Source organism: Sylvia atricapilla, chromosome 7 (genome assembly GCF_009819655.1).
Source record: "Sylvia atricapilla isolate bSylAtr1 chromosome 7, bSylAtr1.pri, whole genome shotgun sequence".
Classification (NCBI taxonomy): domain Eukaryota; kingdom Metazoa; phylum Chordata; class Aves; order Passeriformes; family Sylviidae; genus Sylvia; species Sylvia atricapilla.
The window spans coordinates 38,551,757-38,565,281 of record NC_089146.1 but is presented as its reverse complement, the minus strand read 5'-3'; the positions used below and the strand labels follow the sequence as shown (position 1 = coordinate 38,565,281).

At 44.6% G+C, this 13,525-nt stretch overlaps 1 protein-coding gene across 1 annotated transcript in view; it reads right to left on the bottom strand.

Annotated features, from left to right (window-relative positions):
• The window catches only part of PKP4 (plakophilin 4), a 68,406-nt gene that overhangs the window by 10,390 nt on the left and 44,491 nt on the right, over nucleotides 1–13,525 (bottom strand). Inside the window, exons 4-11 of the mRNA XM_066323229.1 lie at nucleotides 13,297–13,331; nucleotides 9,314–9,439; nucleotides 8,965–9,155; nucleotides 7,633–8,185; nucleotides 5,749–5,940; nucleotides 3,998–4,185; nucleotides 1,581–1,709; nucleotides 330–543 (exon numbers count right to left, since the gene is read on the bottom strand). Coding sequence (XP_066179326.1) covers nucleotides 330–543; nucleotides 1,581–1,709; nucleotides 3,998–4,185; nucleotides 5,749–5,940; nucleotides 7,633–8,185; nucleotides 8,965–9,155; nucleotides 9,314–9,439; nucleotides 13,297–13,331 — 1,628 coding nt within the window. The remainder of the gene's footprint in view (nucleotides 1–329; nucleotides 544–1,580; nucleotides 1,710–3,997; nucleotides 4,186–5,748; nucleotides 5,941–7,632; nucleotides 8,186–8,964; nucleotides 9,156–9,313; nucleotides 9,440–13,296; nucleotides 13,332–13,525) is intronic.

The window sequence follows — 13,525 nt, the reverse complement described above, 5'->3', positions numbered from 1 at the left end:
TATAATTCAGATTAAATACCATACACGTTTACATAGTTTGGATCCATCTTACAAATTCTGCAAGATCTTATTTAAAACTGTTGTCAAGAAAAGATAAAAAAGCCTGTAATAAAATGAATGTTCAGAATCAATAAATACATACGTCCTGTGTGTGCAGGAGAGTCATGTGAGAGAAAATCCATCCTAGGTGAAGCTTTAGTGCAACCACCTCAGCATTCACTTCTCCCAGTGACTCTACACTCTATGCTGTTCTAACTGATCCAGGTGAGTTCTAACTGATGAAAATACCTTGCATGATAGGTCTCTGCTGGTTTCCCTGCCAAGCTCACCTGTCACCAGCTCTTTGACCTCGGCATCCACAGACTTCCTCAGCAGCCGCAGAAGGGCAGGGATCCCCCCCACGTTCTTCATGGCTATTTTGTTCTCATCAGTGGACTTCCCGTAAACGAGGTTCCTCAGCGCTCCACAGGCATTCTTCTGAACCTCCAGGACTCTGTGATCCAGGAGATCCACCAGGTGCTTGATACCTCCCAGCCTACAGACCTGCAAAGTGGAGTGTCAGGACCATCAGCAGCCACGGATCTCACGCACCTCGCTCCACAGATGTAAAAGGCTTTTGTTTCTATGACAACAGGACTTCCCATTCTACTTCAGAAGAAACAGCTGCTGAACCTTATTGACTTGATAGCTACATGGGACTGAACCTCCCCCCATACCCCACTGCAATGGCTGAGGGTCATTTTCTGACACTTGCTGTGCTCAGAGAAGTGTTATTGCATCAGTTTTGTTTCCAGTTTTAAAAGTAATCTCCGATACCCCAGAATATCTTTCCAGGGAATATTGGAAATAAGAGCTGATTATCACTGTGATCGTCACCAGATTACCAAAACGACCATTTTTCATCTCCCAGCAACAGTAAATTATGTTGGGCTATTTTCTTACAAAAGTTACACCAACATTTTATTAACACAAACACACTTTATACTGAAAATAACATCTAGCACACGCACACGCAGGATGCAAATGAAAAGGCAAATTCCCTCAAATCAACAGCTTATGCTGCTTTGCAAAAGCAGCAGGTCTTTGAATGCAAAGTTTCAAGAAATTTCAATAATAATCTGAGTGTTCACTCAGATGTATCCTGCCTCCACATCAGAGTGACATGAACAGTTTCCTCCGTGTTTCCCTAGGGTTGCGCTCCTTTCCTTTGCCTGACAGCTCACTCATTCTCTATGATGCCTTAAAACATCATAAAAACCTTGACAAAAACCAATGAAAAAGCTCCTGGTTGTTCTAGTCTCCAGTCACCAACAGGTGACAAAGCCAGGCTCTGGCAAACCTACTGTAGAGTTCTGCTGGATGACACAACTTCAAGGTAAAAGATTTCCATAGAATTTCCATGCAGCTCTTATGGCAGGAAGAATCCGAGTGTGTACGATTACACAGCCCCAGGCACTTCAACATTAGCTTCCACCTGGTATGCACAGGGACACAAGAGGGTCCCAAACACTGTGCCATGAGGAAAGAAAGGGAAGAGGCCTAGTTTTCCTGGTCCATGTCCCTGGAAGAGCAGCACGTACCTCTGTCTTGACCTTGTTATCCCCGAAGCAGAGGTGCTGCAGGTAGGCAGCTGCGTTGGCCTGCACCGATGGGAACTGGTGCTGCAGCATGTGGATGACCTCAGGCAGCTCCGGGTCTCGCCATGCAAACTCCCTGCAGGGACACAGGAGAGGGCATGGCTCACAAGGTGTGGGCAGTTACTAACTACAGCTACGCAGCATCTTCACGCCTTTCCAGCAATGCCGCTTCTGTTCTGGAGTAAGAGGGCCAGAAGGAAAAGCAGGTATAATGGGATAACAGTGGGTCACATCACCTTTTAGCCTTTCAGCTGGAAAAGGACATTATGTCCAATGCGCTTCAGTTGGCTTATGGACCACACAAGTACAAATAATCACTAAGTAACACCACCTCAAACACTTCAAAAAATCTCCCCAATGTTAAATATATAATACAAAAGATGCCCCCTCAACAGTGCTGCTTAGGGGCATCATTTCCACACAACATTTTTCTCTCAGCACTTAATGTTCTCCCTAGGCAGAAGCCAATTATACCTCACCAAAACTTGCACATCCTGAAGTGTTATTGTCAGGATCAGATGCAGGATGTTTGCTTGATTTGAGTTATTCAGGGACTGTAAATTTAAAATAATTAAATAATATCTCCTTCATTAAACCACAACGGTTTTGTGCAGACCAATCCTGGAACAGTCATGAAACATGCCCATTTTACAGATTTAGAAACACAGTTATTAATATTTGCTGGGCTATCTGCCTTCTGTAAAGGAGGGCTAGGGGGGTGCTGGGCAGATAAAGTAGTGTCTTAAGTTTTCCCAGGCTAAAAAATTCAAGTAAACACAAAACCCAAAACAAACCCAAATCCAACCCCCCCCCCCCCCAACCAATCAATCAATCAAAGGATCAAACAAACCAACCACCCCACCAAAAATCCCAAATACCCCAAACCAAACCAAACCAAAACACCAGCAAAGTATATTCCAGGAGCAGCAGTGGGAAGCTGTTCCAAGACTAATGCTGGCCTGGCCATTCAGGTCTCCCCAGGACTCAAAGACACACTAAGGGGAGGCTCAGGTCTGTGCCCACTTTGAACTGCTCAGCAGTCAGGGGTTTATTTTTCCATACTAATGCTAGGAAAACCCAGGGGGAAACTGGCTTTCTAGCAAAGCCAGTCCCTTTCACTCTCATTGCAGGGTGGTGCTTCCTAAAGCCCACTCAGAGGCTGTGTAACATGCTCCCCTGCCCCAGCCTGACATGCACATTGGAAACTGCAACAGATTAAATGTAAGGCAAAAACAATTCCTCTGTAAAGAAGGAACAAGCTAAGAAGGTGCATCAGCAGTAACTATTGAGTCAGAGTTTCTTTAAAGTACCTTGCTATGAATGGGAAGCATCCCTGCTATAAGAAACTCCTTTTGCCACCATACCAGAGCAGGCAGCCTCCAAGCTTTACTACCTAGAGCTAAGATTATCCTATTAACACCATTTGGATGAATGCACTGTTCAGTTAAATGAAATTAATTTGGTCTCTCTGTATCTATTAAAAAAAATTAAATACATCAATTTCCACTTATAAATAGACTAACAAAACCTATTAAAGCAGTGTTTTCATTGCTGAGATGACAGGACTGGCCAAGACTAGGTAACTGCCTGGTGCTATGAGCCTGCTGTAGAGAGGAGCAGGGGAATGCAGAAGCTCCAGTCTCACCATCCCTGCTTGAGGTTTCCTTGGTGCCCAGCATGTCCCTAGGAGAGCCCTCGAGGCACAGCCGAGCCCAACTGCTCCAGGACCAGCTGGATCCTCAGTGAACCAGCAACCTGAGGAGGGACTGCAATTCCTGCCAATTCCAAACCCACACTGAACACGCAAATAAACCCTTCCAAGCTGTACACAGCCTGGGCTTTGACAGTCCCAGGTTAAATACAAGGTTTTAGTGCACAGCGTCTAGAGTAAATGACAGTGATGATACTACACTTGTCACAAGCCCAACTCTGCACAGACATCTACAACATCAAACCAGTAATTATTGCAGAAATATGCGTGTTCACTTTCAAAATGGCACATTTATAAATAGTTTTAACACTTACTTTGTTTTGAAATTTAAGTAGGCTGTTCATAAAAAATTCATTCAAATAAATTAGGTCTGTACTTTTGAATTTTCAAGCCCTGATTTCCATTCATACGGAGAGAAACCTCACTACAGTGTCACAGGTTACTAAAAAATATTTGCAATAATCCGGTCAAATCTGATCAAGGCTGCGTTTCCTGTAGTAACTCCTCTATAAAAACAGAGAGGAAAGCAAAACGCGGCGACAGAAGGCGCCACAGCCGCTTTTCCTTGCTGGCAGAAGCAGGCTGCACGCGGCGCTGTGGCGGTGGGGACGCGGACATTTGAAGGAGCGGGGAAGGCTCCGGGCAGGACTTGCCTGGGGTCCTTGTGGATGCTGTCGATGGAGGGCGAGCGCGTGGTGCCGCCATCGGGCGCGGGGTGCAGGCGGCCGTAGGCGGCCTCGGGCAGCCGGAACGCCGCCGCCGCGGGCAGCCCGTACGCGTTTCTTTGGTATGTCAGGGTGCTGCGCTGGCTGGAGGACCGCTGCAGGTTGCCCATGCCTAGGACAAAACAGTGTCAAAACCAGCCGGCTAACAAGTGTCTGCTGAAGAGAACAGGCAACACCTATTTAACAGTGCGAGCGAAAAAAACCGTCAGTCTTGAAAACGTCTATGTGCTCCACGCTGGAAGCTGATGTCAGATTTCGTGGAGCAATTCCTCAGTGCCCCATGGAAATGGAGAGGTTAGTTACAGATAAAAGGTTTAGTGGATTCAGACTTGTGCCTCAGCTTCCCTCAACAAGTATTTAACAGTAGGAAATGCATCCCATGCCAACAAGCAGAAATCTGGGTGCAAAGTGTTTTCAAAGTTCATAATATCAATTCAACAGCTGTACCAAAAAGGAAGAACAAGGAGACAAATATTCATATTGTTTATATGATATTTTGCTTTTCCTAACTACATGTACACTTTCCCTGACAAAAGGTAACACGTGGATCATTGCAAAGATGAAGCTGAGTGATTAGGGAACAAGAACATGCGTCTGCCTCTCTGAGCAGAGCTGTTGTGCAGGCTCTTGTTCTTCCAAGGTAAGTGGTATTAAGTAGGCAAGTAAACAAAGAATTCCAGTTTCTAGTCATATTTCTTCTCTTATTGGCACATCCTGACAAATTCCATTTATTCCAGGTTGTGGAAGACAGGAGAATTGCAAAAACTGGTGCCTCCTTCAGCACTCTGTTCTCTTGGTATTGCAGTTACATTAGCAAACATTAAAAGGCACTTTCAAGTGTGTGAAAGCATGACATACAAATCTGACAGTTCTTTATAAATACTTCTAGAGAGTTACTTAACTAAATCACTCTAATATTTTAAGAGTTTTTGGAAACCACTATACAAATTATTAATCAACCTTAAAGAACAAACTGCATGACACCATGCATTAGTTCTCTCTACAGAAAATATATCCTAATACTAATCTAATGCCCATGCTCTTCAAAATACACGAGTGGCACTTCTATGAGATACTAGAGGAATATTTCAGTTTCAATAGACAATCCTCAGCTGTAGCATTTACCATTATTATTACTTTGTTGACGAGTTGGGTGAAACAGTATTTTTACTGTGAAAGATGCGGTAGGTAATTTTAGTGGCAAACTCTTGTTTTACTGTATTGATGAATAAAAAACCCCTGTGAACCAACTCAATTCATAAGAGACTGATGCACAGAGAAGGCAAGAGAGGAAGCAATAAATTCTGTGTGTCGTGAATACGCTTATCTGGGATGTACCCGTGCATGTGCTATCAAACAGAAAACACCCTGACCCCAGGCTGACAGTGATGTACAGCCCCAAGCACTCCCTGCAAACATCACAAGATGTTTTAATTCCTGCAGGTTGTTTGAAGCCCTCCACACCCAGCCTGTCTCTGTTAAGGGACACCCGCGGCCGCTCCTCCCGCACCAGCACTGTGCGTTCCCCGCTGCCCATTCCCCGTTCCTCCCGCCCGTTCCCCGTTCCCCCCGTGCCCGTTCCCCGTTCCCCCCGCCCGTTCCCCGTTCCCCCCGCCCATGCCCCGTTCCCGTTCCCCGTTCCCCCCGCGGAGGCGCAGCCGGGGCCGTGACCCACCGGAGCCGCTGCGGAACAGCGCGGCCTGGGAGCCGTGGTGCAGCTCGACGGTGCCGTGGTTGGGGCTGCGGTACACGGGGCTGTAGAACGTCCTGCCCTCGTAGATGGGGGTGATGTGCATGTCCGGGGACACGGCCGAGCGCAGCTCCTGCCCCAGCTGGCTGTGCTGGCTGGCGTACGAACTCCTCAGGCCTGCAACCGAGCACAGGGACATGCCGACGTGGCCCCTCTTCAGCAAAGCAACAGAGCTGTCAGGACTGAACCTTGCTTTAGCCGAGAAAAGGTAACCTACCAGTTACCAAGACTTATTAGTTACATTTTTCCCGTTATTTAATGGCCCATACTGAAAGGCTCACTGACAAAGCAGCATTTCCTTGACCGAAAGTTTTGTCTATACCTTGACAACTTGAAATTTTCTGACCTAATTTTTTTGGTATCATTTACAGTCTAGACCACAGAGAATAAAGGCTGAGTCAGCACGTGCAGTGGACGGATTCAGCAATGACAGGGTAAGTATGGGCCTGACAGAAATCCTGTCGTGACAGAGGGCACAGCCTAAAGAGGCCGTAATCCTGAAACTGAAGCAAACATCTGCTTGATAGTGGCAGCAAAAAGGTAAGCACATGGAGACAGACCTTTATAAAGGTTTAAATAGCCCATGATATGAGTATATACAAACAGCTATGCTGCAGCTGGATGAGCTTTTTCACCTTGCTATGTATTGAACATTTCGTATAAAATGTATATACAACTTTGTTGACTTGGCATTACTACTGCAGGCACTAAAGCTCTGGCAGTTATCAAAGCAACAGAATTTGTGAAATGAGCTATGCAAGGATGAGGAAATGATGGAGATTACAGAACAACTTCAAAACAACTTCAAAACTGCAGTGGAGAAGTGATGTGTAACCAAACGTATCCTTGATCTGCATATTCTCCGCCCCAAAATCCCAGACCTACTCTGCCACAGTGTCTGCAAGGAAAGCTTTGGGCCACCACTAAGGAAACACATCTACAGGTGGTGAGAACAGAAGGACTTGAGCAGGCAAAGAAAGCAGCAGGGCCTTTCCCATCAAACTCATTCCCAACCCCTTATCAAACCGGCATATTATTAAGTCTTGCAAACAGAGGTGAGGGAGAAGACACATTTTATCTTTTGCTAAGGAATTAGAGCATTTTGGAGTTTGCTGCACTATAATGGTTCAAAAGAAAAACCAGAAATCACCATCTGTTCCAAAGGGCATATGGTCTAATTGGAAAATCACCTTGTCTGTGCTCATTCAAATGAAGGTCAAAACAGAACCAGTAACACACAAAACTTTAAATGTAAAGTAACTTCATGTTAACAAGAACTGTCTCTCAGATGAATAGATTCTACCTTTTAGGGCTCTTTTTAAAGCTAAATGGTTAAATGGTTACTCTATATTTAACTTGAAGTATGAGACAGTCTAGAAATATTAGTGGGAAAAAAACCCCCTAATATTCAGTGGTAATAAGTAATATATTTTAAGAAAGAACTTTACATAAATTAGTTCCAGGGTAGTATGTTTTACTTTATGTTTAGCCTGCATACACATTTAAATGTACCTTATCTCTGAAAATGTTGACATGCCTCTGTAAGACTTAGAATTTCATTTAGCAACTTCAATCATAGGATTTAATTCAAGGCATGGCCAGCAATTAGTAATCATAAAGCCAGTACTCACAAGGAACTTGTGATTGACACAGAGTGTTTGGCGTCAGCATTTACAACTGACCCGACACCAGCACCACAGGTAATTGTGCCCCAGCTCCAAGGTTCCATGCCCGGCCCCAGGGCTGCACTCCGGGTTTTCTCCAGCCGCGGTGTGTGCTGTGCTTTGCCCGCCCGCGCCCGTTGCTCACCCGTGAGGCTGTCTGGCCGCGGGGGGACCATCCTCTCATAGATGTCGTACTGCTGCCCGTACTGTTCCACGTCGTGCATTGTCCTCTGCAGCGTCGTGCCCAGGTGCTGCGGGACCGCCGTCATGCCAGAGCGCTTCGGGGAAGAGGATCCCAGCTGAGTCTGGGACGGAGACCCCACCCTGGTCTGCACCTCGGCGAGGGCAAGAGGAGAGCCCACCCTGGCGGCGGGCGGGTACTGCGCGGCGCCGGCGGCGTTCGGCTGCCGGCAGGTGAGCGAGCCGACGCGGCGCACGGCCGAGGGGGAGGCAGGTCTGTGCAGGGCGTACGGGGAGCCCGCCCGCTGCACGGGCAGCGTGCTGGACGAGTACCCGTGCGAGGGCAGGGCCCTCTGCTCGGCCACGCCGGGGGAGCCGTAGCCGCCCCCCAGAGACGTCCGCAGCGAGCCCCGCGACGGGGACACGCCGCTGCTGACCACGTAGGAGGGAGACTGTGCTCTGGAGGGCACCGAACTGACCCGTCTCATCACACGGTTGGTAGTGGTGTTGGCTGAAGGCTGTTGGAAACCAAAAACATTTATGAGTTTGATCATTTAGGTCATACGGCGGACATTGTTCTCTAGCAGGAAACACACACAACTTAATGGTATATACAGGCAGCTGGAGTGTAGCTTTTACCCTAAACCTAATTCCTCCAAGTTTCCCTGTAACTTTTTCCCGACCAGCGCTTCTTAGTATGTAAAATGACATTTTAACATTCAAAACCCATCCATTTCTAATTCTCATTTGACTTGCTATGTTAATCTTCGCCTATGCTTTCCTTCCTCACGATTCAACCACTCTGGAAATTCAGGAATAGTAAGGCAAAGAGTTCTGGTATAATCCAGAAATATTCCAACAATTACTTTCTTACTATCGTTCCATTTTCCCAAAAAGGAGGGAAAAGCTAGAAGCTGCAGAATGTACAGGAACACAAGCAGCATCTTCCTTTAAGAACTATGCTTACATACAGGCTCAGTTCTAGGAAGGTTTTCCCCATTTCACAAGGAATTTTGAGCAAGCAGTACTTTGATACGATAATAGCAGTGTAGTGTGCAGTCAGGAGTGCTGCTTCACTTCAGCTCCCTTGAACGACCCAGCTCACACATGCTGGTCCCAGCAAACGAGTCTCTGCTGCAAGCCATTCCCGCTTGTGACCAGGGAAAGTGTTAAACCCAGAGTGGACTTGTAACGTTACCTCAGGCCACACAAAGGGGGGCCCAGCTCTACAGCTCCTGCCCTAAAGCCTGTGGAGCCCGTGCACGGCCAGAGGTGCACAGTGCCCTGGTCAGAGTACCTGCACCGACGTCTGCCCTTCGGCGCGCGAGCTCCTCACCACATGGTTGTTGGGGGGTCCACCAAGGGAGTGCTGCTGTCTGATCTCTGACTTGTTCAAGTTTTGGCTGTTATGGAAACTGCTTATTTCCTGGTAACCACTGTCAGAATAAGAATTCATTTGTGTGGAACTTCTTGAGTTACCTACAGACCCTGTAGATTTGAAGCCAGCATAAGAATAAAATCATTGAACAAGTTCACCAAGTATTATATAACTTTGTTATTTGTTGCATTCATAACTGTATTACGTTTTTATACTGTCAATACAGAAATATATTCTAATATTTAAAATGCACACAACAGACCCTCACTTTCATGGAGAGATGTCTGCTCTGGTGAGTAGAGAGTCCCTTGCTCTGCTTCTGTCCTAATATCATAGGCATTGGTGTGAACACCCTCTGACACCTGGGGTTTGCTTACACTGGTGGGCGGAGGATCTGAAAGAATAAATTATTTAGATAAATCCAGTGTTTCATATGCAAGTTTCCTGCAAACTCAGTAATGATCATTTTCTCAACTTACACCAAGCAGAATCAGCTTACTGGCAGACAGGTACCATCTCCCAAACACAATGAATAGAATGTTAATATAAATCTCTGAGAATTTTGTTACCTGAAAGTTTTGATGTAGTTCTATATTTCTAATTTTTCATGTATATGTTCCAACCTATTTTAATGAAAAATTAATTGATTACCCAGTATGCTCTGAAGAATAGAAACACTGCAACTATGCTGCAGTGCCCAGTGGACAGCTATGCTTGGCTTAAGGGCCTGTCATCAACACCTCCAGATGTAAAAGGCTGAACTGAATTTCATTTCTGTTTGTGTACTATGAACAGCAGTTGCTGCAAATTTCTAGGCTTTTTTTTTACTTAGTAAACTACTATCTATTTTCCTCTTAAGCTAACTTCGGTTCCAAGAATGTCAGCTGAACCGTACAGACAAATGACACTGTTGCAAGGAAAGGCAAAGGAGGCACAGCAATGCTCATATGAAGAAAGGAAAAAGTTAGAGTCTGGAAAAAAAGGACAAAGATGAGGATCCTGAATGTTACTTTAACAGAAACATTAAGCACTCAGTTCTCATGTTATGCAGGCAGCAGAGATGCAGTACAGAACCACACAACAGTTTAGGTCAGAAAGCCCTCTGAGACCATCAAGGCCAGCTGTTCCCCAGCACAAGGCCACACTGACCCATGACCCCAAAGTGCCACATCCACAGGCTTTTCAATCCCTCCAGGGATGGGCACTCCAGCACTGCCCTGGGCAGCTGTGCCAGGGCTGGACAGCCCTCCCATAAGAATTTTCCCTAATATCCAAGCTACACCTCCCTGAGGAAGCAGTCTAGGCAATGGAGGCTATGTTAAAGGTAACACCTGAACTGTAAATTGTTGCTGCAGAAATCCATGACTGAACCTGGAGCAAACCCAAAGAGAACGTGCTCAGCAAACCCAAGGACTGCTCAGTGCCAGGACCTGTGGGCTCTGGGCACCAATGCTTGCTGCACAGACATACTCTGGCTTTTACCAGTGGCTGGACACAAAATGCTGGTGTCTCACCTGCATAATGAGCAATAATGGAACATTCATACTAAAAATGTTACTCAGCAGTTGCTGTTACGAAGAATGCTTGAACACCAGTCAGATTTTTAAAAAATCAATAAATCTTAGAAATCCTAGACAGTCAGCAGTTATTTACCAGTACATTCTTAGGTCAAAACTAGCTTGTAAAATTTGATGCTAGTTAATTTATTGAATAGGAGTATTCTGACCAAATTTTATTAAGAGTTAACAGGAAGTGTTACTAACTTCCATTAGTTAAATTGTCAGTATGCCTAGGAATGATCCAGAGAACCAACACTGCAGGAACTCACTTCACAGCCTGTTACACCAACTTAACACCAGATGGTAACAGCCACCAGTGGGTGTTCCATGTTCTCTGCAATACAACACTTGGAGGACTTGGACATTTACATTAGGATTACATCCAACTTCAATACTTGAATCTTCAATCTTTTTGTTTATCTAATACAAGGCCCTATTATCTCAGTTACTGGATATTACATGATACTGAATCAATGTCAAACTGACAATGAGTCTGGGGAGAATAAGGTCCAATTGTGCTGTTCAGTGCAGATGTTCCCAGGACAGAGCTTTGAGCCCAACCTCGCTCCCATCACACACTGCCCACCAGGCCAAAGCCTTCATAGGGCTAAAAATAAAGATTGTTTAGGCTGTTTAACAAAGGCAAGAATGCACAATAGAATGAATTGTTGACTTTCTATCTGTCTCCACTACCATAAAACAGGAGGAACGCCCTGAATAAAATAATAGCTTTCTTATAAATGGCTGATCTAATATTCTATTTATAAGCATCTGCAAAACAGCATCACACTATATTTCTGTGAAAATTTCTGTATAATTCTACTGATGCAGAAAGCAATTAGAGCTACAGTCACATCTTATCATCCACTGATGCTTTTGACACAAACCACTACCTACAGCCATAGAAAAGATGATTTAAGGCAGTAGTTTTATTCATCTTTAACTTCAGTATTTTCAGGTTACAGCTCATAAAGCAGTATCTAGTGACACTTCTAAAAACAAAAGGTGAATTGGGGAGTAAAACCTACAATCAAGTCACAATCACAAGCATAAATGTAAACAGGAAATGAAACGTAGATCAGGAAATTCTAAGCAAGAAATGAGTTTTTTTTCCAACATGCTCACTTCTGAGCAATTACTTTAGGGAAGGCTACTTTGAATACAGAGATGTGTGAAATACACATCTAGGTTTGCATTAACACATAGAGCACTGAAGCAGCAGTAGAATTTTTGGCCATATGTCAAGTGACTGCTTAGCAGAGATGTGCACATGAGATTTCTAAAGAAAAACACACAAATGTGAGGAGAGAATTAAAGGACAGCATAAAAACATTAGCTGGATAAGAGATGGAGAGGAAGGAAGAAGGAAGGGAAGGGACTAATAGAAGGTCGAGAAAAGTGAGCAAGTTACAGGAAAATCAGAGGAGGAAATAAAGCAGTGGAATGCATCTGGCTGAAACAAATAAGTAAAACAACACCTGAGAGCTCTCAGAAGGAATCTGTACCAGTTGTGAAGTGTCACTGGAACATTATAGAACGAGGTGAAACAATATGCCTTAAAAAATCACTAGAAAACAAAACCCACAAAACCAACATTTGCGTTGAAAATATATGTAAGACTTGTTTCTCAATTACTTGAAAAAACGTATTTGATTTCTGTTTAAAACCACTACTGAAAGAATACCTGAAAAGCACCATCATGACTAGCGGAAGTTAAATGGCAATACAAGTAGGCTGTTGAGAATATTAGCTTTAAAATAAAGGGAGAAAGCTAACACGTGCCTCACCTCAGCTGCAGCAACAGAAACCAAGAAAATGCACTTATGCACAAGTTTAAGAGCTTTAATCTCTGGGACTGCCCTGGGCACTGCTGGCCAGCAGGACAAGAGCACGCCCAGCACAAGGAGTGACCTGCAGCAGCCCTGTCCCTGCCTGCCCCACGGTGGCTCCTGCACGTGCCCCATGGCTCCAGAGCCCACCGAGTTCAGGCAGGGACTCCACAACATCACCTGATGCACAGAGCTGTCAGAGCTCCCTGCTCTGGCCTCTCAGGGGCAGGAGGGATTAGTCCAACAGACCAGGGAATGCCACCTTGAAGACACAGCCCGACCCTCTCCCCCAGCGTAACCAGGAGCAGATGTAGCAGCACAAGAAAAACGCTTCTTTTGGAAAGAAAGTTCACACTATCCCAAGATACAAAAGTAGAAAAAGCACTCCCAGAAAAACCTTCACTTATCAGAGATTTTCTCAGTTAAGTACAAAGATTTGTAAAAAAACCCAAAAAAACCAAAAACAAAACCCAAATAGTTTTCCAGCTTAAAACATGCAGTATTTTTTCATGCTCCTTACCTGCCGGGGGAAGACTCATAAGAAAATTTTAGTTAATTGCAAGGAAGACCCAATACATGACAAGCCTTGTGTTACAGTCAGCTCACACAGAAATGCAAAGGCACATAAAGATACAAGGAAATTACTTGCAACCACCTGTAAGCTCAAGCACCTTTTACAGCAACATAGGGAACACATGTTCCACGTGTGACAAAGGAAACATTAATGTCATACTTTAGAAAAGACACTTGAAAAAGATATGTAGCATTGCTGCTAAATGTACTGTTTGTCTAAAAACAAGCAATGAATGCCAAGAAAACAAATCTACTTGGGCTTAAAGCAAATTGTACATAAAAGATAATACCTGAGGATCTCCAAGGAAATGACTTCTCAGTAGAGCTGCAGAAAGAAAAAAAAAATCACACAAATGAACCATGTGGTTAGTTTGGACTTTTTATTGCATTTTTAATCAATCATAGAGAACTTTACAAAACTCCCCAGGAGATAAAATTTCAATAGTCCATGTAAACACCACTCTGCAGTGCTTTACAACCAAACCATTGGTTATTGAGTTCAATTTTCTGTTAGTCAGT